The sequence below is a fragment of the Ictalurus punctatus genome, chromosome 19 (genome assembly GCF_001660625.3).
Source record: "Ictalurus punctatus breed USDA103 chromosome 19, Coco_2.0, whole genome shotgun sequence".
Lineage (NCBI taxonomy): Eukaryota > Metazoa > Chordata > Actinopteri > Siluriformes > Ictaluridae > Ictalurus > Ictalurus punctatus.
This window is the reverse complement of record NC_030434.2, coordinates 6,384,820-6,410,036: the sequence shown is the minus strand read 5'-3', so window position 1 is coordinate 6,410,036 and position 25,217 is coordinate 6,384,820. Positions and strand designations below refer to the sequence as shown.

General features: G+C 40.2%; 3 protein-coding genes across 11 annotated transcripts in view; 1 reads left to right on the top strand and 2 right to left on the bottom strand.

Annotated features, from left to right (window-relative positions):
- LOC108280067 (NACHT, LRR and PYD domains-containing protein 12) overlaps window positions 1-25,217 on the top strand; it is a 353,895-nt gene that overhangs the window by 86,846 nt on the left and 241,832 nt on the right. The window lies entirely within an intron of this gene.
- Window positions 16,834-25,217, bottom strand: part of LOC128635404 (uncharacterized) — a 166,789-nt gene continuing 158,405 nt past the window's right edge. Inside the window, exon 2 of the mRNA XM_053688274.1 lies at window positions 16,834-19,656. Coding sequence (XP_053544249.1) covers window positions 18,171-19,656 — 1,486 coding nt within the window. The 3' untranslated portion in view covers window positions 16,834-18,170. The remainder of the gene's footprint in view (window positions 19,657-25,217) is intronic.
- On the bottom strand, window positions 22,133-24,868 carry LOC128635405 (uncharacterized). Its single transcript, XM_053688277.1, has 5 exons — window positions 23,537-24,868; window positions 23,331-23,396; window positions 23,197-23,244; window positions 22,916-23,101; window positions 22,133-22,800 (listed from the first exon to the last, which is right to left on the bottom strand). The coding sequence occupies exons 1-5, from the start codon at window positions 23,553-23,555 to the stop codon at window positions 22,340-22,342; spliced, it is 780 nt and encodes a 259-aa protein (XP_053544252.1). The 5' UTR covers window positions 23,556-24,868; the 3' UTR covers window positions 22,133-22,339.

Below are 25,217 nucleotides of genomic sequence, written 5' to 3'. Positions count from 1 at the left end.
GAGTGAGTATGTGAGTGAGTGAGTATGTATGTGAGTGAGTATGTGAGTGAGTGAGTATGTGAGTATGTTTGTGAGTGAGTGAGTATGTATGTATGTGAGTGAGTGAATATGTGAGTGAGTGAGTATGTGATTGAGTGAGTGAGTGAGTATGTATGTGAGTTAGTGAGTATGTGTGTGATTATATATGTGAGTGAGTGAGTATGTGATTGAGTGAATGAGTGAGTATGTATGTGAGTGAGTATGTGAGTGAGTGAGTATGTGAGTGTGTACGTGAGTGAGTGAATATGTGAGCGAGTATGTGAGTGAGTATGTGAGTGAGTATGTGAGTATGTGAGTGAGTATGTGAGTGAGTGAGTATGTGAGTATGTATGTGAGTGAGTGAGTATGTATGTGAGTGAGTGAGTATGTATGTGAGTGAGTATGTGAGTGAGTGAGTGAGTATGTATGTGAGTGAGTGAGTGAGTATGTGAGTGAGTATGTGAGTGAGTGTGTGAGTGAGTGAGTGAGTGAGTGAGTATGTGTGTGAGTATGTGCGTGAGTATGTGCGTGAGTATGTGCGTATATGAGTGAGTATGTGAGTATGTGATTGAGTGAGTATGTGAATGAGTGAGTATGTTAGTGAGTGAGTGATTGAGTATGTGAGTGAGTGAGTATGTGATTGAGTGATTGTGTGAGTATTTATGTGAGTGAGTGAGTATGTATGAGTATGAGTATGTGAGTGAGTGAGTATGAATGTGAGTGAGTGAGTATGTGAGTGAGTGAGTATGTGATTGAGTGATTGTGTGAGTATGTGAGTGAGTGAGTGAGTATGTATGAGTATGAGTATGAGTATGTGAGTGAGTGAGTATGTGAGTGAGTGAGTGAGTGAGTGAGTATGTGAGTGAGTGAGAATGTGAGTGAGTGAGTATGTATGTATGCGAGTGAGTATGTGATTGAGTGAGTATGTGAGTGACTGTGTGAGTATGTGATTGAGTGAGTGTGACTGAGTATGTATGTGATTGAGTATGTATTTGAGTGAGTGAGTATGTGAGTGAGTATGTGAGTGAGTGAGTATGTGAGTATGTATGTGAGTGAGTGAGTGAGTGAGTATGTATGTGAGTGAGTATGTGATGGATTGAGTATGTGATTGAGTGAGTGTGTGTGAGTATGTATGTGAGTGAGTATGTGAGTAAGTGAGTGAGTATGTATGTGAGGTGAGTGAGTGAGTGAGTGAGTGAGTGTGAGTATGTATGTGAGTGAGTGAGTATGTATGTGAGTATGTATGTGAGTGAGTGAGTATGTGAGTGAGTGAGTGAGTATGTATGTGAGTATGTATGTGAGTGAGTGAGTATGTATGTGAGTGAGTGAGTATGTATGTGAGTATGTATGTGAGTGAGTGAGTATGTGAGTGAGTGAGTGTGAGTATGTATGTGAGTGAGTGAGTGAGTGAGTATGTGTGTGAGTGAGTGAGTGAGTATGTATGTGAGTGAGTATGTGAGTGAGTGAGTATGTGAGTGTGTGAGTGAGTATGTGAGTGAGTGAGTATGTGAGTGAGTGAGTATGTATGTGAGTGAGTGAGTGAGTATGTGAGTTCGTATGTGAGTGAGTGAGTGAGTGAGTGAGTATGTGCGTGAGTATGTGCGTATGTGCGTGACTATGTGCGTATATGAGTGAGTATGTGAGTGAGTGAGTATGTGAGTGAGTGAGTGAGTATGTGAGTGAGTATGTGAGTGAGTATGTGAGTGAGTGAGTGAGTGAGTATGTGCGTGAGTATGTGAGTATGTGAGTGAGTGAGTATGTGATTGAGTGAGTATGTATGTGAGTGAGTATGTGAGTGAGTGAGTATGTTAGTGAGTGAGTGAGTGTGTGAGTATGTGAGTGAGTGAGTATGTGTTTGAGTGAGTGAGTATGTATGAGAATGAGTATGAGTATGTGAGTGAGTGAGTATGAATGTGAGTGAGTGAGTATGTGAGTGAGTGAGTGAGTATGTCAGTGAGTGAGTGAATATGCATGAGTATGAGTATGATTATTTGAGTGAGTGTGTATGAATGTGAGTGAGTGAGTATGTGAGTGAGTGAGTGAGTATGTATGTGAGTGAGTGAGAATGTGAGTGAGAGAGTATGTGAGTGAGTATGTATGTATGTGAGTGAGTATGTGAGTGCGTATGTGAGTGAGTGAGTATGTGAGTGAGTGATTATGTGAGTATGTATGTGAGTGAGTGAGTATGTGAGTGAGTGAGAATGTGAGTATGTATGTCAGTGAGTGAGTGAGTATGTGAGTGAGTATGTGAGTGAGTGAGTATGTGAGTATGTATGTGAGTGAGTGAGTATGTGAGTGAGTGAGTATGTGAGTATGTATGTGAGTGAGTATGTGAGTGAGTGAGTATGTGAGTGACTGTGTGAGTATGTGATTGAGTGAGTGTGATTGAGTGAGTGTGAGTGAGAATGTATGTGAGTGAGTATGTATGTGAGTGAGTATGTGAGTATGTATGTGAGTGAGTGAGTGAGTGAGTATGTATGTGAGTGAGTATGTGATTGAGTGAGTATGTGATTGAGTGAGTGTGTGTGAGTATGTATGTGAGTGAGTATGTGAGTAAGTGAGTGAGTATGTATGTGAGGTGAGTGAGTGAGTGAGTGAGTGAGTGAGTGAGTGAGTATGTGAGTATGTATGTGACTGAGTGAGTGAGTGAGTATGTATGTGAGGTGAGTGAGTGAGTGAGTGAGTGAGTGAGTGTGAGTATGTATGTGAGTGAGTGAGTATGTGAGTATGTATGTGAGTGAGTGAGTATGTGAGTATGTATGTGAGTGAGTATGTGAGTGAGTGAGTATGTGACTGTGTGAGTGAGTATGTATGTGAGTGAGTATGTGAGTGAGTGAGTGAGTATGTATGTGAGTGAGTATGTATGTGAGTGAGTATGTGAGTGAGTGAGTGAGTATGTGAGTGAGTATGTGAGTGAGTATGTGAGTGAGTGAGTGAGTGAGTATGTGAGTGAGTGAGTGAGTGAGTGAGTATGTGAGTATGTGAGTGAGTGAGTATGTGATTGAGTGAGTATGTATGTGAGTGAGTGAGTATGTGAGTGAGTGAGTATGTGATTGAGTGATTGTGTGAGTATGAATGTGAGTGAGTGAGTGAGTATGTCAGTGAGTGAGTGAGTATGTATAAGTATGAGTATGGGTATGTGAGTGAGTGTGTATGAATGTGAGTGAGTGAGTATGTGAGTGAGTGAGTATGTATGTGAGTGAGTGAGTATGTGAGTGAGTGAGTATGTGAGTGAGTGAGTATGTGAGTATGTATGTGAGTGAGTGATCATGTGAGTGAGTGAGTATGTGAGTATGTATGTGAGTGAGTGAGTATGTATGTATGTGAGTGACTATGTGAGTGAGTGAGTATGTGAGTGAGTGAGTATGTGAGTGAGTGAGTATGTGAGTGACTGTGTGAGTATGTGATTGAGTGAGTGTGATTGAGTGAGTGTGAGTGAGTATGTATGTGAGTGAGTATGTATGTGATTGAGTGAGTATGTGAGTGAGTATGTGAGTGAGTGAGTATGTGAGTGAGTATGTATGTGAGTGAGTGAGTATGTTAGTGCGTACGTGAGTATGTATGTGAGTGAGTGAGTATGTGAGTGAGTGAGTATGTGAGTATGTATGTGAGTGAGTGATCATGTGAGTGAGTGAGTATGTGAGTATTTATGTGAGTGAGTGAGTATGTATGTGAGTGAGTATGTGAGTGAGTGAATATGTGAGTGAGTATGTGAGTGAGTGAGTATGTGAGTGAGTGAGTATGTGAGTGAGTGAGTATGTGAGTGACTGTGTGAGTATGTGATTGAGTGAGTGTGATTGAGTGAGTGTGAGTGAGTGAGTATGTGAGTGAGTATGTATGTGAGTGAGTGAGTATGTGAGTGAGTATGTGAGTGAGTGAGTATGTGAGTGTGTATGTGAGTGAGTGAGTGAGTGAGTATGTATGTGAGTGAGTATGTGATTGAGTGAGTATTTGATTGAGTGAGTGTGTGTGAGTATGTATGTGAGGTGAGTGAGTGAGTGAGTGAGTGAGTGAGTGAGTGAGTGTGAGTATGTATATGAGTGAGTGAATATGTGAGTATGTATGTGACTGAGTGAGTGAGTGAGTGAGTGAGTATGTATGTGAGTGGGTATGTGAGTTAGTGAGTATTTGAGTGTGTGAGTGAGTATGTGAGTGAGTATGTGAGTGAGTATGTGAGTGAGTCAGTATGTGATTGAGTCTGAGTGAGTATGTATGTGAGTGAGTGAGTATGTATGTGAGTGGGTATGTGAGTTAGTGAGTATTTGAGTGTGTGAGTGAGTATGTGAGTGAGTATGTGAGTGAGTATGTGAGTGAGTCAGTATGTGATTGAGTCTGAGTGAGTATGTATGTGAGTGAGTGAGTATGTATGTGAGTGAATATGTGAGTCAGTATGTTAGTGAGTGAGTGAGTGAGTATGTGAGTGAGTATGTGAGTGTGTGAGTGAGTATGTGAGTATGTGAGTGAGTGAGTATGTTATTGAGTGAGTGTGTGAGTATGTATGTGAGTGAGTGAGTATGTATGAGTATGAGTATGTGAGTGAGTGAGTATGAATGTGAGTGAGTGAGTATGTGAGTGAGTGAGTGAATATGTATGAGTATGAGTATGTGAGTAAGTATGAGTGTGAGTGAGTGAGTATGTGAGTGAGTGAGTGAGTATGTGAATATGTATGTGAGTGAGTGAGTAGGTATGTGAGTGAGTATGTATGTGAGTGAGTGAGTGAGTATGTGAGTGAGTGAGTGAGTATGTGAGTGAGTATGTGAGTGAGTATGTGAGTGAGTGAGTGAGTATGTATGTGAGTGAGTGAGTGAGTATGTATGTGAGTGAGTGAGTGAGTATGTATGTGAGTATGTGAGTGAGTATGTATGTGAGTGAGTGAGTATGTGAGTGAGTGAGTATGTGAGTGAGTGAGTGAGTATGTATGTGAGTGAGTGAGTGAGTGAGTGAGTATGTATGTGAGTGAGTGACTATGTGAGTGAATAGAAATGGTGATATTAATGTCACACAACAAGGATTTTTGACTAAAGGTGAGTGATTTTCTTTATTATAAATGACTTTATATAAAAATAATGATGATATATTGTAAATAAAACTGGTGTAAAATCAGCTGTAGGAAATCTGCAGCACGTGAGGTGCAGGTGTAACCTTACCTGTAAAACAGGTCTTTTTATGGCGTGTGTACTATACAGGCCTTTCAACTTCCTCTCTTCAATTTCTCATGAATTAAACATCTAGAATGTTTGGGGAATATAATTTTATCAGGGTGGAACAAAAAAAACTGTTTTAAAAGTATATTTCATCACATTTCTGCTGTCTGGAAGCATAAGTCGTGTGTCAATAGGCAGAACCTGAATCTAAATTTGAAGTCTAATGCTTGGAGGGAAACATGCAAATTCAAGCTGTCAAAAATTCAGGTTAAAAGAGTTCAAGCAGTTTCAAATTCAATGACTGAAACAGAAAAAAACTAACAGCGAGCGATTCAAACACAATGGGATACTCAGAAAAAGTCAAGGAGGACATTCAAACGCTTAAAGCTACATTCACACATACAGAGATTTTATCTCTGCAAGTCAGCAGTGAACATTCCTATACTACTGGTTGCCATAGTAACATGGGTGGTGCAACTAACATTCCACTTTTGACAACAAACCAGTTTTCTTGCTGCTAAAATGAAACATTCTGGAGGGAGAGCAATCTTATATAAAATATACCAGTGTATATATGCATTATATCCAAGAGATGAAGGAGAAACAGTGTGTGCTCAGCTGTCTACAAAACCACAAGCACACATTAGCTTAGTTTCACTTATGGCCTTAGTGCTTTGAAAGCAAAATAATAATAATAATAATAATAATAATAATAATAATAATAATAATAATAATAATAATAATAATGCAGTTGAGCAAGATTGTGGTGTAGTTCCTATCTTATTAAGTAAGTGTCACCATCAGGGTGTCATTTACTAAATTCAGCAGCATCATCCATAAACAGCGGCATCTGCCGTTTAAATTTGGGATCTATCAAAAATCCAGTTCAGCAAGCAGTGCTACAGTTTCATGGAAATCAAAGTTCTGCTGCCAAATGTACATTTATTTGTGAAATTAATCGTTTTACTGATTTTACAGTAAGTGACATATAGTTGGTGTGTCACTACATTTGTAGATGTTTATTATTGTATTATTGTAGATGATTATACATTTCATAATGTTTACATTTTCTTTTAATGATTGTTTGGATTCATCTCTCTGATAAAAGTTGCCGTTTTGTTGTAATTGTTTCTATAAATTTAAAAATAAAATATCATTAGGTTATATCAGTAGTGTCATTCTCATTACTGTGAACACACACAGTCTGTTTACAATGTCTACCAGAGTGATAAGAATATGTGGTTAAATTAAAGTTAGTAAAGTAGTTAAAGTAGTAAAGTATTCAAATTAGCTCTTTGGTGATATATTTGGTGATATAGCCCTTTTTTTCTTTTTTTTTTTTTCTTCTTCTTTCCACATTTGAGATTCTGCCCCTGAGGAACTCTCTGCATGTCCCTGGTTCATTATTATTCTTAATGAAAAACACAGCAACAACAAAACAGTACAATTACAAACTCGCTTATATTGAACAAAATCTTCCACCATCGTGTTGTCAGTCAGCTCACCTCACTCTTGTCACGTGCTAAATGAAATCTGACTCCTGCTGATCTGTGCTGCGACTCGGACTCATTCGGCTCATACTGAATTGAGCAGACGCGTCCAGTTTTTAAATGTAGCATCCGTTCTCTAATTGAACTAAATGATTTTTATTATTATAAAAAAGCTAAATGAAACGATGGGGGCGGTGCTGCGGTGGGCAAGTGATGTAATCATGTGTGGCTGAACACCATGTATCGACTATCACAGCAAGCTTAGTGATAACCGTCCATCACTTTATAGTCAAATATGAAACCTGTTTAAATGATTAGTACTTTTTCAGTATTTCTTTCTACATTTTCAACACATTAACTATACCATACTTATTTAAAGCACCTTTTCTACATTCAGAGACTCAGCTGGGATGTACAATAGTGTTTTAAGAAAGATATCTTTAGTTTTGTGACTAGTACAGAGTGGATGGGAGAGTTTTATCATGTACAGCAGTTTCTTTGGGGTGGGGAAAATTCTCTCAAGTGAATACAACAATGTATTGTGTAAAATCTCATTTTATAAACCCAAGGATGTAATTTATAGTATATTTGTAAATTATATTATATTTGACATTTAAAGCATAGTATTTGTATAAACACTATTATATTATATGTTATATAATCTGATTCCAAGAGATGTGTTTTTATATAATGCCGAGTTTGTGGTAAAAGTTCTGAGGATAGCGGTTTGTGTGTGTGTGTGTGTGTGTGTGTGTGTGTGTGTGTGTGTGTGTGTCTGTGTCTGTGTCTGTGTCTGTGTCTGTGTGTGTGTTCTACTCTCTGTTCTTCATTGATAACACAACGCAGGAGAGTCTTGGAGTATAGGAGATGCAGTTAATATATATTCAAAACAAATGTTTTAAAATGAACCAATTTGGTTATTCGCATGCATTCACAAATATCACGTTAGCTGAGGTGATGATCGTTCATTGATGGATTTATTTTAAATTTATTTACAAATGAAATGATAATTTGCAAAAACCTATGAGTGGTAGACAAGTTCAAGTGCCGCATTAATGAATAAAATAAACAAAAGATAATTCAGAGAGTCAAATTAGATGTCACCAACAATAAAATGTAATTGAACCTAGTATTTTTACCAATGGTATTTGAACCAATCTCTGGGGAATGACAGGTTCTACCAATCAACCAGGGATTGCTAGGACTGTATAATTCTGAGCTTTTTGTGCATCCATAAAAAGTAATACACAAATTCTCTCTCTCTCTCTCTCTCTCTCTCTCTCTCTCTCTCTCTCTCTCTCTCTATATATATATATATATATATATATATATATATATATATATATATATATATATATATATACTCATATATTAGATTCCATTAAATGTAAAAAAAAAAAAAATTAAGTCCTCATTAAATGAACAAGTTAGTTAAAACTGTAAAGAGTGTATATAAATGACTAAAGGACTGTCTATAATGTTGTGCAGTAAACTCCAGAGAGAGAGATCAGAATCACCAGCACTCAGCTGTATCTCCATGAAGAGTGATCAGTCTATGGATCTTCCTCTGGCGTTTAAAGATGGAGACTCCTCACTTCTACACAGGTAACATCTCCTCACTGTTAATGTTACTGCTAAAGTCACAATTAAAGGAAATTTCATTAGATAAGCAGGATGGCAGTCTGAGTACTAAGATTCAGCTCATTGAATGTAAAATTAAGTCCTCATTAAATTAAGAATTAACACTCTACAAACCTAAACTGTGATGTACTCAAATGTTTATGGTAAAATATTTTTACTCTTAAAATATTGAGTAAATTTTAAAGCTGTGAAATCACTGAAATATACCTTATGAATTGAGTAAATGTAAACAAAAAAATTAAGTAGATCTGAATAACTGTATTTATTTCCATGACAAATAAAATTGAGTATGTATAATTAAAATCTTAAGTCAATGCAGTAGTAGCCCTAAGTCAAAACCCCTAATAAAAATGAGTAGATAGAATTGAAAAGCTACATAGATGTAAGGATGGGTGATATGGACTTAAAACTGTATCACAATATTTTCTGGTATTTATTGCGATAACGATATCAGTGAGGATATAAATATCGTGCCATGCACCACTGTTTTTGGCTACAAGTGACAGCTGCATGCAGTCTTGAGAGCCTCAGAAATACAAACATTGATCTAAAACAGAGGGACTCAAACTTTTATAACTAAAGCCCCCCCAAGCCTCCCCAAGCATGTGGCACACTTCCCCAATCATAACTTATGATTTTTTAAATAAATTGTATAAACCTATATAACAGAGCGGTATGGAACATGAACGATCAAAAATGTCTGAACACTAGAATTACTTTGAACAAGAGAACTAGGCTGTAATAACGTGCATTATTTTATATGTAAAACATGTTGCAGATCATTCTTCTTGCATTCTAAAAACATTCGCATACGAATTATGCGAATTGGGATGAAGGGTGCATCTTGTGATCCAGGACATTGTTAATTCAGTCAGTGGGACATGTGCGCTTGCTTATTTTTACATTCACAGTAGTTATATCATACACTTTCTGTCAAACTGTCAATCAAAGTGTTGTGTGTGATAATTTATGACCCTCTGTGCTTCCCTGACTGGCAGGTCTGTAGGGGTGGTGAGGGGGGTAACCCTATGGAGTTTATCAGATGGTCAATCTGGCTCCTTTGTGTCTGGGGGTGTTGTGGAGAGGTGTGTGTTGGGGGGAATAGTCCCCCCTCGCAACAAAAGGTGTTTATGTTAATGAGTTTGGTTTTTGGTGGGGTGAAATACGTCTGAAAAGAAATAATGTTTTTAATATGGGGCTGTGTTTGTGTTACTTTGTGGCGTTATTTCGTTTGTGTAAACACATTGTTAGAAAAGCATGATGTTTGAATGTGTACATATATGAGTAGAATATTTGTTTTGTGAAATAAATGAAAACAATTGTTGATTATGTTTTTTAGGGATCCCGTTTTACCTTTGAATAAAAAGTTTAGGAGTTAAAGCATCTTTTTTAGAAAAAAGAATCTGTTTAAAATAATCGTTTGTATTACATACATTCTAAACACAAACCTTCAGGATGTAAAAAATGATCAAAAGAGATGTTTAAAAAGAATCCGTATTACCAGGTTTCCCAAAAAACACATAAAAACTTTAGGAGGTAAAAATGGTTAAAAGAGCTGTTTAAAAAGAATAGCGCGTATTACACGACTTCTAAACAAAGATCCTTACGAGGTAAAAATGTTAAAGTGCTGGCTAAAAGAATCTCCGTAATGTTTAAACTAGGAGAGCAGTATTTTCCAGAGATGTCTTCCAGTCGCTGTGTTAAGCAGTAATGAAGTTAAACGGAGACGCCTCACTCTTGCTAAACCCCGCCCACACATACGTGTTTTCAGACACGCCTCTCTCTCTGTCTCTCTAAACACACCCATTCACATGTTTTCAACGTAGCCAGTACGTTCTGTCAAAATGTCAATCACGGCGGTAGAACTAGAGGGCTGATTTATGGCCTCGTCCATGACAGGCCTGCGTTTCTCTAGGAGTGCTTAATTTATGGCTCTTTGTTTCTTCCTGACCAAAGAGTTTTTTATGACTAGGGGGGTCGTGGTGTGATCCTACAGATTGTTTATGATAATGAGTGTCTGCGGGGGTGTTAATGGGGTTTTAAATAGTTTGTTAAGACATTATGGTTAAACACAGAAGACAGTCTGTAACTAACTGCAACAATGGCTACACCGAGAACTCCTAATATCTCTAGAAGACGGTTCTGCATCACGCCTATAAGAGACTCTGAGGAAAAGATTGAGGAGCTAACTTTCGCTCCGAGAAAAAAACAACAATGTATTAGTTTGTCAAAAAATCTTCGTGTGGGCGATGGGGTTGTAAAGGAACTGTCGTTTAACCCCGAGCAGGGCGTTACCAACTCCGGAGATCCTCTCTTAAGACCGCCCTCATGCTGTGATGATTAAAACGGGGTGGCCTGTGTCACAATTAAACACATATTACGAAGATGTCTCAAGATTCTACATACGCCTGCTACAGCAACACCCCGGAGACAGCGCCGGCTCTGCCCGACGACAACGCGACAACGCTAGAATCCACTCCGCAAGCATACGACAACAAGTGGTTGGATAATTTCTGCAAGGAATTAGGATATCACAACCTAAGTTTCCTCACAACTCCGTACGGAATCAGCGGCTCTTTAACTGGCGCCTCGGCCTACATCGGTGTTGATGACACAGACGGCTGTATTCGATCTGACGCGTTCAAGATTATAAAAGCGACAGTCGTGGTCCTTCTGGAGCATGTTATCAATAAAAAACTGAAAGATCTCTGTTTGGGGTGCGAAGTGGATCATCCGAGTCAGCTTAGACACTCTTGTCTCTTCGAACCTGACGCGTATTTCTTTGACAAATACTTTGAGGAACTATCGCGTGATCTGCTCAAACCAGGGCTTAAACATTTCATCGCTCAAGCCTTGAGTCGGTTTGGTTTGAGGGTTAACCCACAGAGAATTCAAGGATCGGTGGATGCCGTTCTACACGAGCTGCGGGACGAAGTGTACATCGTGCAAAGGCTCAACGAGGTCAGAGAGAAACTTGTGGATGTCAGCAGCGAGCAGATCGTCTACGACGCCGTGGACAGCTGGAAGGGGGTCGCACCAACCGTTTGAGATGGGGAATGTGTGCAGCGCTACAGGATTAGCAAAGAGTCTGCTTAAACGCCGTATTAGGTGCGAGATGTCCGGTCTGTTGTACAAATGCCTTACGGACCGTGTTGGTGTATCCGTAGTTGTAAACGGATGCGATGTTGACCCGAGACGTCTAACAAATCTCGTGAATCAGATGTGTCTTGTGCGAGGTACGGTGTGTGATTGGACTGCTTTGGTACATATGTGTATTAACGCATGCGAACCGATTTTGGTTTCTATCACAAAAATACTAGATATTGTGACTGAATGTGGCAGACGTATTAGAATTGCAGACATTTTATGTATGTGTACGTATGTGTATGATGTGTGTGAAATTCTGATGTCGAGAAATGACCAGACAGATGTCTGTGAAATAATAGACGCATTTATAGCGTATGTGGTTGACAAAAACATTGTGATGTGTATAAAATTCCTACACTCCCTCAATGATGTATGATAACGTTTATGATCTTTTACTGAAATAAATACCAAGACGTTTAAGACCATCTGTGTTATTCTATTGTACTTGTTAAAGTGTCGACATGTCAGGAGACATGACAGCAGACCTGAAAAAAGTCTATTACACACCTTCAAATGCGGGGTCTTTTGGTGGTAAAAAACGTTTAAAAGACGGTGTTTTAAAGGAAACAGGGGTTCGTCTAACAGATAAACAAGTTTCGGATTGGCTCGCCGGCGAGGATGCTTACACGTTACACAGAACTGCACCGCTAAAATACAAAAGAAATCGTGTTTTTGTTTATGGTATTGATATGCAGTTTCAGGCAGATCTGGTCGATATGTCTGCATACGCCAAGGAAAACGACAACGTTCATTTTCTGTTGACGTGCATAGACATGTTTAGTAAATATGCGTGGACTCGGGTTTTAAAAAACAAATCCGGTGTCGAGGTGTCTAAAGCTTTCCAATCTATACTGGATGAGGGCAGGGTGCCCCGTAAACTACAGACAGATAATGGGAAAGAATTTTTTAATAAACATTTTCAAAGCATGACAAAAAAGTACAACATAGAACATTTTGCAACAGCCACCGATTTAAAAGCGTGCATCGTCGAGCGGTTTAATAGAACCTTAAAAGGTCGGATGTGGAGATATTTAACTGCTACAAACTCCAAACGCTATATCGATGTTCTACAAGACATCACGGACGGATACAACGCCAGCTATCACAGGAGCATTAAGATGAGACCTATTGATGTGTCCAAAGAAAATGAATCTGCCGTGTATAAAAACCTATATGGATCTAAAGACGGCCCCGGCGTAACCCCTAAATTTAAATATAAAGTTGGCGACATTGTTAGAATTTCTAAAGTAAGAGGGCCGTTCGCAAAAGGTTATAAAGAAAACTACACGCACGAGTTTTTCACTATAACAGAATGCATATCACGCGAACGTCCCGTCTATAGGTTGTGTGATTATGACGGCGATGTCATCGATGGTGTATTTTATGAAGAGGAATTACAAAAAATATTTGTGAACAAAAACAAAACATTTAAAGTGGAAAAAATTTTAGACAAGAAGAAACAAGGTTGAAAAACAATGGTTTTGGTTAGATGGCTCGGATGGCCCTCAAAATTCGCATCGTGGATCGACCAGAAAGAATTGGTCGATGTACAGAACCCCATATAAACAGACGAAACCTCGTAGACGGCACACATTCATGTAAAAACCAACCATGACTGCTGGTGATTTTTATGTAACGCTTCCCTGTAATGCCTCAAGGACCGTTTATCCGGAAAATAGTATCTCGTGTTATACAACTCGATTATCGAAAACTATCAATCTAAAAGGAGAATGGCAAGTCGGGTTAATCGAATTTGAATATCCGCTGTCGTGGTACACATTTAATGAGGAAGATGCTACGTTCATTTTCAACTATGGTGAAACAACGAAGACTGAGAATCGGGTCACCGAATATAATATTGAAGGCAGTATATCAAACGCATCTTACAGGTTAAAGACTGGATATTATGACGACGTCGTTTTTTTGATCAGGGAGATCAACGCGACTCTCACACAACGTGCGAGTCTCGGCTATGACCATGTTAAAAATAAAATTTTTCTCAAAGGCCCCCCGAAGACATCGCTGACATTTTATGGAAAGGTGGCCAACATTTTAGGATTAAAACCGGGAGTTGCTATTGAAACTACGGACCATGCTGTTGAAAGATCTGGCATGACTTATGCACCTTTTCAGGCTGATATTAACGGTTTTACAGTATGTATATTTATACCGATATCATAGAATACCAGAACGTGGGGGATTTCTACGTGCCGCTACTGAGATGTGTACATATAGAGGGGGAGAACCACAAGAATGTTAGTGTTAGATACGACACCCCACACTACGTATCGGTTAATAAATCGTCCGTCAGTGAGATAACCATACAGGTGAAAGACGATCAAAATCGAGACGTGCGCTTCAGTTACGGGAAGGTGTGTGCCAAGCTGCATTTTAGGCCTGTGAAACAATTTGTTTAAAAAATAATCATAATGGCATATTTCAACAATCACCACACAGACCCTTTGCGTTACGTGCAATATTACCAGAATCAAGCGGGGAATGGTCTCCCCGGTTATGCAGGGGGCGGAGTTATGTACGGAGCCGGGTTAGGGGGTGTGTTTAGAGGTCTCTTTAGAATGGCCATTCCTTTGCTAAAACGCGGTTTTAGCATAGCCAAACCACATCTTAAATCAGCAGCAAAAAACATACTAAGCGATGTTGTTAGCAATACATTATCGCATACATTTAATAATAATAACAACAACAATAATAACACTCAAGATGGATCCGGACTAATGGTGATGGCTCGCAGAAGAGCATCTAAACCGCCAGGGACTCGGAGGAGTGGCCAAACGACGAAGAAAAGAAAACATAACACAAAGAAATCGTCAGTTGTAAAACGCAAGCACAAGAAGACGCCAACCAGCTCTACAGCAAAAAGACCAAAGACCTGCGTTAAAACAATATTTTAGACCATGTCTTTACTACACAATATGTCAGAAGAATGTTTAAAAACCGAGCTGGACCTATTCACAGTACCATTAACACAGACCGTTATTGAAAAAAATACATATATAGAAGTGCCACCGTTGTCAGCAATATCAGAAACATCGCCTCTGGAGTTTTTTATAGCGGGGACTGGCGAGGATTATGTGGACCTAAACAACACCTTGGTTTTTTTGCGTCTCAAAATCACTAACGCAGACGGCACAGACATAGCAGACGGAGCCCCCGTGGGGCTTATTAACTATGCCGGATCTACGATATTTTCACAAGTGGACGTGTCGCTTGGAGACCGTCTCATATCACAAAGTTCCAACACATATCCTTATCGATGCATAATAGAGTGTCTCACCAATTATGGTAAAGACGCTCTTGAAACGCTGTTTTCAGCGGGGCTCTTTTACAAAGACACCGCCGGTCACATGGACGTAACGGACCCCGCCGGCGGTAACAGAGGTTTGACCAAACGAGCTGCATTTACCAACGCCAGCAACGTTGTTGAACTACTGGCCCCCATTCACAGTGACATATTCTTTCAAGAAAAACTAATGCTTAACGGCGTGGACATTAAAATTCGCATGACGAGGGCGAAAGATGAATTCTGTTTGATGAGGAGCGGCGCTGTGGCCTATAAACTAAACATCGTGTCAGCTTCACTGTTTGTGAAAAAAGTGTCGGTATCACCAGGTGTGAGATTGGGGCACGCGCAAGCATTGCTCTCGACGCCAGCCAAATACCCCATCGACAGGGTGTGTGTGAAAAACTTCTCAATCCCTGTAGGTTCACGTGTTTGTAATCAAGAAAACTTGTTCTTAGGAACTCTACCAAAATCCGTTGTTCTGGCTATGGTTGATAATGATGCGTTTACAGGCTCGTATGATAAAAATCCGTTCGCCTTTAAAAACTATGACCTAGAATTTTTGGCAGTTTATCTGGACGGCCAACAACACCCCGCTAAACCCCTGCAGCCTGAATATGGAAGTGGCTCTGCGGTACGCGAATTTTACCAGTTAGCGCTGGCTTCTGGAAAGCATCTTAAAAATCAACCTCTAGCTATTGATAGGGAGGATTTTCTGCATGGGTATACCCTTTATGCGTTTAATCTCACGCCGGACGAAGACTGCAGTCAACACGTGTCGCTTATCAAGTCTGGGAACATTAGGCTAGAAGCACGTTTTAGACAACCTCTACCCCGAACGATCAACTTAATCGTTTATGCCATATTTGACAGCATCATCGAAGTGTCAAATCGCAGACAGATCCTGGTTGATTACTATTAATAGGCAGAATGGACACCATCCAGCTTACGGCAATAATGGATAAGATCTCGTGTAACACCCATTTTCTCGGCGTACTACCGTGTGACCACCTACCAAAAGCCCCCTTGAGAAAATTACCATCCATGGTGATAATCAACACGCATCCTTCAGGACTCCCGGGTGAACACTGGCTAGCCATCTACATAAACGAGGTCGGCGTGGGTTGTTTTTTCGACAGCTTTGGTAATAAACCAGATGACAATCGTTTTCCACAGAATATCAAAAACTTTTTAAACCGAAATTCTAGAGTGATTCAACATTCAGCAGTACAGGTCCAAGATTTTTCATCAGAGACCTGCGGGCAGCATTGTGTGTTTTTTCTCTATCACATGGTGAAGGGACATGATTATGACCGAGTGCTGAAGATGTATACCGGCGATTTTATTAAAAACGACAAGATGGTGTCAGCATTTATGAAAAAACTAAAACTAAAAAAAGGTCTTTGTAATGAAAATGTTTTCAAATGTATTCGTTGTGTTCAGACAGGTGAAATGTTTATGTCTAACACTAGATATTTTCAATAAAAACAAAGAAAATAGATTTCTTCTTCTTTTTTGACTCTTTATTATTATTATTAACATCATTATTATTATTGTTATACAAACACCACATACAGCAATACAGATAATAACAAGATCATAAACAAAAGAAAACTCGTGGATTAAAAACGCAGCCACTGCCTCGGGTCAAGAGTGGGTGATTTGAATACAGGGCCATCTGAATAATTTGATTGTGCTGATGGTGTGCTCGGAAGTATTTTCTCTTTTTTACGCCTCTTAGACGAGTTGGTTATAGGCGAAGTCGATTTGGTTTTGAAAGATTTAATTGCGTGTCTGACAGAATGGTTTGGCACCGTTGAGTATGGTATGTTTAAAGTAGCAAAAGCCTCCAGAAATTCGAGCCAGCCGACAGGTCTTCGGGCATCGGAAATCTTTTGCGGAGCCGTGATGCCTTTAACTAAATCGAGCATATGTGAGCCGGGAATAGTTCTACCGTTAAACACAAACTCCCCCGAATCGTCCCAAGATGTGACATCTCTCATTTTAGACATTTTATCTAAAATGTAGCGAGCGTTTTTTACACTCCTCTGCGGAATATTCTTCAAAATATCCGCCGCGACGTTATCTAGACCGTCGTGGTGTTTTACGCCGGGCGGCGCAGACGGCTTTTCTTGTTCAGGATGCTCAGTCTGCATAGGTGTCAATGTTAATGTGCTGTTTTCACGGTCCCCTTGTCTAGCGACTGTTAAAAAGCGCTGTAAAACGTTTGTGTACAGCTTCGCTTTTTCATAACTGTCCAAGTCAGAGCGGTGCAAGATATTTCTTATAGCAATGTCCAAATCATTCTCCACGATTTGTTGAATAGATTCGCGTGCTGTCCCGGTCTTTAGTTTGTCCAACTGGTGCTGCGGGACTAAAAACATTTTCTCTGCGTACTCCATTCCCTCTGTTATCTAGATGCAATCAGGCTGGAGATGAAAGGGATAGCTACGCTTAAGAGCGGTAGAAGAAATCCCCCCTGTTGATTTATTACACGTCTCTTTCTTTTAACACCAACAGTCTTATCCGCTACAAATTTGATTACGCTTTTCCTTCTTCTGAGCTTCTGGTATTGTTGAGATGTGAGAGGTATGTTGCCGTAGAGAACGTTAAGAGCTACTTCACACAATGTCGCAATGAGCTCGTCTGTGGCAGTCTGTAAAATAATCCGTCTTTGTTTGGGTGACGCTTTTAATAATATTTTTAAAAGCGGCAGGTTTCTACAAAGTCTGGCAGACATTTCGCTATCTTCTTTTCTGGAGATATACCACAGGGTGTGGCGCAAGTAAATCTGTTCTGAGCCGATAGTGTTCGGGAGTTTTTGTTTTATAATCAATCAGCAGATACCCGAAAGGCTTGCTGGTTGCGTCTCGATAACATTCCATAAAAAATTTTGTGTTGCCTGGATACATTTGTCTTCCTAGAACACTGACTTGATTAGCATCTCTGGGATTTTTAAACAACATTAGATAATTCGTGTTTAAACTGATGGTCCTACTGGATTTCCCTTGGCAAAATAAATTCTGTACAATATAAATAGCGCTAAGATTTCTATGATGTACATATTGGGTAAAGACCTTCTCCACTTCGTTGCTCCCGCTGGCCTCTTTCATCAGATCATCGAGGATTAACAAATTAACCGCGTTGGTCGGAAACAGAGCATCATCATTCAGAGTCTGTGGTAATCCTTCAACAAATTTTATTTTGTACATTTTCAACAATTCATCATACAACGGTTGCCAACAATCATAAATATACACAATATTTTCAATTTTTTTAGATATCAAATGTACAGCATTTTGCAACAACATTTTTACAAAATATGACTTCCCCGAGTTTGAAGGACCGCTTATCACACACGAGAAAGGGTGATGTAATCGGAAATCAAACCCCTCTGTGTCTCGCACACCCCTATGTCCAAAGAGATTGTCAGAAGCCATATGGGATCGTTGTGAAATCTGGGAGCAGTACGCGTTTGTTGTACACAACCTTAAACTTTTTAACAACTGACCTGTTGTGTAGTGTGAATTGTTTTTTATTACGTACAATGGTATCTGTGTATGCCAGTATATGACGACTATTATCCTCCCCCACGACGTAGTGATCGACAAGTCCAATCAGGGTGTCTAATCTAATGGCTTTTGAATTTACTGCGTTGAGCGTGACACCTTTGGCTTTCATGCAAACCTTACCCTTCGCAGTGCGGTAGCCGTATGTTTTCGGACCGCCTGAACAAAATTCTACAATATGATCACCAGCACCAACCTCGTCAGTTAAATTACCGAGATAGGGGCCCAACGGAGGTTCCCAGTCGCCCTCTCTAGATGTAAAGATCACACTGTCTGTGTCACTGTACAACAGCCTGTCACCCAATTTGTCCATTAATTCGTAAAGTTCTAGACGGGCATGAGCTGTTGTGAAAGCCCCGAGAAAGATGTTGATGTCGCGAGTCTGCCCCCCTTTCCCATCCCCATAACACCACTGAATTAGAGCCACGCTGTCTGAAACGAAGGAAAAGTGTTTAACATCATACCCGTCACCGAATATGTGCTGTGTAAATTGTTCCGGATCCGAAATTAACTCTGTACACGGCAAGTTTTCACGCATGGAGAAACGACCCCAAAGTGAGTTCAGCAGAAGTTTGTTAATAGAACGCCGTGCTGGATTGCGACTTATCTTACCGGCGTCCATCTTAATCCCCTCTTTCTCAAAGTAGTCTGAGATGTAGGATTCCTTGTCTGCGTCTGTCATAACGTGTGCGGGGAAACCGCTGGCCTCTTGTTTATATTGTAAAAATGTTTTAACATAATCACAAAACAAAGTTTCTGACCGTTGTGGAAAATGCCACACCTCGTCCACGTTCGTTACAATATAACCCTTTTCCACACCTTTCAACAGCTCTATGCTGACCCAACACCCTGAAATAGCTCTTTCCTCATCAGTATGACCACACGGGTCTGTCTGATTCTGATGTTCGGCGCATGTACGACAAAGTGGAAACATAAGCTTACCACCGGTCCTATAGGGAAGGACGGGGTGAAGCAGTTTTCGCGGTGGCAGTACTGTAGCCTTGACAAACCCATAATAATTTTCAAGAGGTTCAAAATCCTTGAAAATTATTTGTGGATGTCCTATGGGGTAACATTTTTTGGCCTGGCAAAAGGGGTACAAACTTGTAAAGTCGACATATCGTATTTTTTCACTATTGTCGGCTTTGTGATACAATTTGTACGCGTTAGTACGACCACCGAATAGCGCGTTGCGCGGTTTCAATCGTTCAGGATGTATGTAAGTGGACATAAACGCCATTACAGCGACATCGTTCTGTTTAGCGTTATTCCAATCACATTCCCACATCACCTCAACATCAAGACCATACGCCTTTTCCAAAATTTCGACCTTATCATCAAACTGTCTTCTGAGCAAACCGTAGGGCACTTTTGATAACGGATGTAAATGGTTTGGGTTATAACGACATTCATGCCCGTGAAACATGCATCCGTTGAATTCGAACCCATATTTGATACCATCCTTTTCATAATAACCATCGAGATGATATTTTCCAATCACCATCTCTCCATGATTTAAAGCGTGCTGAATGTTCACGCCTCGTGTTGTTTTGACATATTCAAGCCATTCAATGGAAACGGCTGAATATGTCTTGTTCTGATTTGTGTATGCATTGTTATGGGTCAGAGCTAGTGTGTCTTTAGGTAGATAGTGGGTTTTATACACGGCCATGCAGCACGCTGCTAAAGTGGTGTATCTGAACGGGTCGAGTTTGGTACATTGTATGAATTCGTCACGGTACTTCATGCATGCCTCACGGAGCAAAACGACATCGTTCTTGCCGTACATGGCGAGTTCTTTTTTTAAATCAAAAACCTTACCCGACACCGTAACATACCACTCATCAAACAGAGCCCTCTCTTTGTCAGACATTGTCTCATAGCCGTAGAAATACTTATCAGGGTATGGGCCTACGTAGTCTTCATTTTCGGTTCTATTGAACAGATGTGGAAAATGACCTTTCTCAGCACAGGTTAGATTTAACGCAGCGGATGTCATGGACAGACGCATAGGGATGAAAGAGTAGCTATCGATGAAACGTTGCTTGAATGTCTTATCATACATTAAGATGATCCGACAGCCTTGCATAGTAATTTGGAGTGTTAGCCCTGCTTTTGCAAAATATTCCAACAGTATAAAATTGTCAAACCCTGAAGCGTTGTGTGCAACCCATGTGTAATTCTGATAATGAGGCTGTCTAAACTTTTTAACAAGTTGATCTATACAGTCTGTACCAGCGGCTGTGAACTCTTCCCCTTTAAATGTAATGGCGCATACGAAATTTGCCACGTGTTTACCGTCCGTGTGTTGTGTCTCAAAATCATAATAAATGTATTTGTCGCTAGGTGGTTCCATTTTTATCGGTTGTATGAAACATTGGTGTACTCCGTCATTAACCAACTCAGCTTTACAGTGGATACAGTGTTCTGCAGGGCACACATGTTTTTTTGGTACTGCTCCGTTGACGTGATATCGCCTATTACATTTCTGACAGTATTTAGTGACGTCACACTGAGCGTACGGTTGTCCTGTTTGCATTTGTTTATGGGCGTTGTAACAGTAGGTTGATCTGCAGTACCGCAAACAATCGTGACATTGCCTTGTTTTGCCAGCGTATTTATGACAATCAGGTGCATTACATACATCGCAAACGTATTTACACCTGTGGTTTCTGCGGCTAGTAAAACCACGATAGCAGTATTCGCACACGTATGGTGTACCGATGAATGCTTTTAGGTTCTTAATCAAGAAATAATGTTCGTTGTGTAAATACAAGAACACGGTCTTATTATGAGGCTCGTCATTGTTCGTAAAGTGTTCCAACAGACCAGAACATGTCCTATGGAACACCACTATTTTAACATGTAACAACCGTTCAAATCGCGTGATGTCATCAAACCCTATCTTTTGTTGTACCGAATACCCTGCAGTTTTCTGTAGAGACGCTGCTAACGACTCGAGTTCACCACATGACGTATGCGGTTGTAGAAAATGGGACAGACAGATCGCAAAACACAGATTGTTAGATATGTTGTTAGGACAGAACAGATTCATTCTGTTTCTGGCAATCACCTCGTTATGAGCTAAATCACGTATCTTTCGATAAGCGCCACCGTGTTTACCGCGAGCTATAGACACGTACAGATCTAGACATTCATCAGCCCGTACGTCAGAATTACTTTGCATAATGTTCTCTAGTTGTTGTGTGAATATGTGCAAATCGTAATCGTTATCAGGTGACAAGACAGCGTTAACGTCAGAGGGTAGACTAGGGCCTCTCAAGGTAATGTTGATTAAGCCCCCATCGCCGGCCAGCAGTCTGGAAAACGACACTATTTCAGACATGATATCATACAGAAATATAGCGTACGCTGCCAGGTCTGGAGCGGTTATCACACGCATGTTTATACGACGCCGTATCTCCAGACCATTAAATCTGCGTCTCGGTACCACCGTATAATCACCAACAGACCCACCCTCTCTTAAGATAGACTCAATAGCTGCTTCGGATAACCCAAAATTTGGTTCCGAAGGATTAAACGATTGACTGTCCGACCCGCACCCCACCTGCTGTGAATTTGAATCGCTGACTAACAACGAATTTGAACCGATGTCTGAAAACGAATTAGGCAGCGGCTCTGTTTGAACCTCAGCCATTGATCTAACAATGTTTAATAAGTCCAACAAAGTATCGGTGGTAGACTGCTGTCTATTCAGATCCTCCATTGTCCGAATTAAACCCTGTAACGTCTCTGTGGTGCAACGCTGTTCAAAAGTACACAGATCATCGTCGTCGCATCTTCTAAATTTAATTGCAGCTCCCAGATTACACGAGTTTTCACCACACCGCTTTGACATTTTTATTATTGAAACAAAAACTAGTAAAAATCACACACCGTAAACCAGATACACACCAGCAAATAAACGCACACACACACACACACACACACACACACACACACACACACACACACACACACACACACACACACACACACACAGGGGTTATAAAATACTTATTGTACAACTCACCCGAGTTTCTTGTTTTTAACTAACTGTACAAACTGTTTTAACAATTCCGCCGTCAGGTGTTGATTGTGATCAACGCGACGAATCTCCCCAGCAAGAAGCCTCTGGGTTGCTATGATTTTTTTATGTGTGATGGTATGGTTTTGTAAAGTTTCCACAAGACTTTGATTATAAAGACGCTGATTCTTCTCTATAATGTCCAGACGCTCGGTGACGCTGGCAAAAGTCTTTTCAAAACCAGCAGTACGATCCTCAACGGCCTTGAACCCGGTTCGTATCACCTCCGCCGAGTCTCTGTTATTGTCTATAACATCAGTAGCCTCGCGACCAAATGCTTCTTGGTTTGAAGGCAGATCGTCTCCGGGAACCGGGGTAAATACACATGCGTCCCACGAATCTAACAGCTCCTGATTCCAATTCAAACACGAGTCTATAGCGCTCGGTTCATTCACAGATGACTCTGTTTGGGGAAAAAAACACAAAACATTGCTTAGGATACCGGCACTAATTAGGATGATGAAACACTCTTTAAAAAAAAAAATAAAATAAAAAAAATAAAAATACATGCTACACACCTTCTGTCGATCGTGGGGGAGATCTTGATCGTTTACGTTTAGACGTAGCGACACCCGCGCTGTGGACCTGAGCGACTGTTTTACGCTTGGCCTTTCCAGAGTTCGTTGGTATACCGAGTTCAGTGGAGACCGCAGCACTATTTTTGAACTCGGGTGCAGCGATCTTGTCTACAAGATTTGACAAGCCTTGAACAGTAAACAAACGAACACAATACGTAAGAAAACATCTTAAACCGCTTTTTAAACATAACAGATAAATATCTCATTATCACAGATCTTACCCAGCACGGGGTTTTCAAACCTGACTCGCGGGACTTCTGTGTTCGACCCTTTGTGAAAAAAAGAAGTAAAAGCGTTAAACACATACACATCATACATAGGATCGAACACTTATAAAGAATAACAACGCACGTACCGCTTGCCTTGTTCAGAAACCTGATTTCGTCTACGATGTCCGGGATAGACACAATATCATCATCACCTGTAGCGTTAGATACCTGTTTTATTCACCACAATAAACCCATAAATTCGTTTATAAATAAAAACATTCTTAACTATGTGTAATAATAATAATAATAATAATAACAATTATAATAATAATAATAATAATAAAACACTTACTGTTGCGACAGACAGCCATCTCCTCTTTGAAGTATTCTCAAAAATAATATATAAAGCTTTAAAGGTGAGTTAAAACGAGAATCGACGATTCGCCTAAAATTACACAGCGCTCTGATACACGGCCGCGATCTTAGAGACTTCTGCGTAACTGGCCGTACTTTTAAACATAAAGCATACCTATTGTAGGGTGTGTCGTAAAGCAATTAACACCCCCGCAGACACTCATTATCATAAACAATCTGTAGGATCACACCACGACCCCCCTAGTCATAAAAAACTCTTTGGTCAGGAAGAAACAAAGAGCCATAAATTAAGCACTCCTAGAGAAACGCAGGCCTGTCATGGACGAGGCCATAAATTAGCCCTCTAGTTCTACCGCCGTGATTGACATTTTGACAGAACGTACTGGCTACGTTGAAAACATGTGAATGGGTGTGTTTAGAGAGACAGAGAGAGAGGCGTGTCTGAAAACACGTATGTGTGGGCGGGGTTTAGCGAGAGTGAGGCGTCTCCGTTTAACTTCATTACTGCTTAACACAGCGACTGGAAGACATCTCTGGAAAATACTGCTCTCCTAGTTTAAACATTACGGAGATTCTTTTAGCCAGCACTTTAACATTTTTACCTCGTAAGGATCTTTGTTTAGAAGTCGTGTAATACGCGCTATTCTTTTTAAACAGCTCTTTTAACCATTTTTACCTCCTAAAGTTTTTATGTGTTTTTTGGGAAACCTGGTAATACGGATTCTTTTTAAACATCTCTTTTGATCATTTTTTACATCCTGAAGGTTTGTGTTTAGAATGTATGTAATACAAACGATTATTTTAAACAGATTCTTTTTTCTAAAAAAGACGCTTTAACTCCTAAACTTTTTATTCAAAGGTAAAACGGGATCCCTAAAAAACATAATCAACAATTGTTTTCATTTATTTCACAAAACAAATATTCTACTCATATATGTACACATTCAAACATCATGCTTTTCTAACAATGTGTTTACACAAACGAAATAACGCCACAAAGTAACACAAACACAGCCCCATATTAAAAACATTATTTCTTTTCAGACGTATTTCATCCCACCAAAAACCAAACTCATTAACATAAACACCTTTTGTCGGGAGGGGGACTATTCCCCCCAACACACACCTCTCCACAACACCCCCAGACACAAAGGAGCCAGATTGACCATCTGATAAACTCCATAGGGTTACCCCCCTCACCACCCCTACAGACCTGCCAGTCAGGGAAGCACAGAGGGTCATAAATTATCACACACAACACTTTGATTGACAGTTTGACAGAAAGTGTATGATATAACTACTATTCACGTCTATGTCAGCTGCCGTGCGATCACCAGGATGTGCTGCTCCGGCTCTCAGCCCCTCACTGAACAGAGCAGATGCAGAGAGTGGTGAGAGTGCAGCAGGAAAGCAAGACCTCACGCTTGCAGGGCAGTATTTGCCACATTTGGAAAGTTACTAAGGTTTGTCCAAAAACCCGCTAGATTTGTCACTAGGCACTTTTTTTTCTCCCCAGCAAAAAGAAAATACAGAGGGAGAGGGAACACAGGGTTTTTCATTTATGCACATTCTATTTGGAAAGCAATAAAATACAGAGTACACAAATGATGCCTGTCTGTGTTTTTTTTTCTTTCTTTCTTGAAAACAGTTTGCGCCCC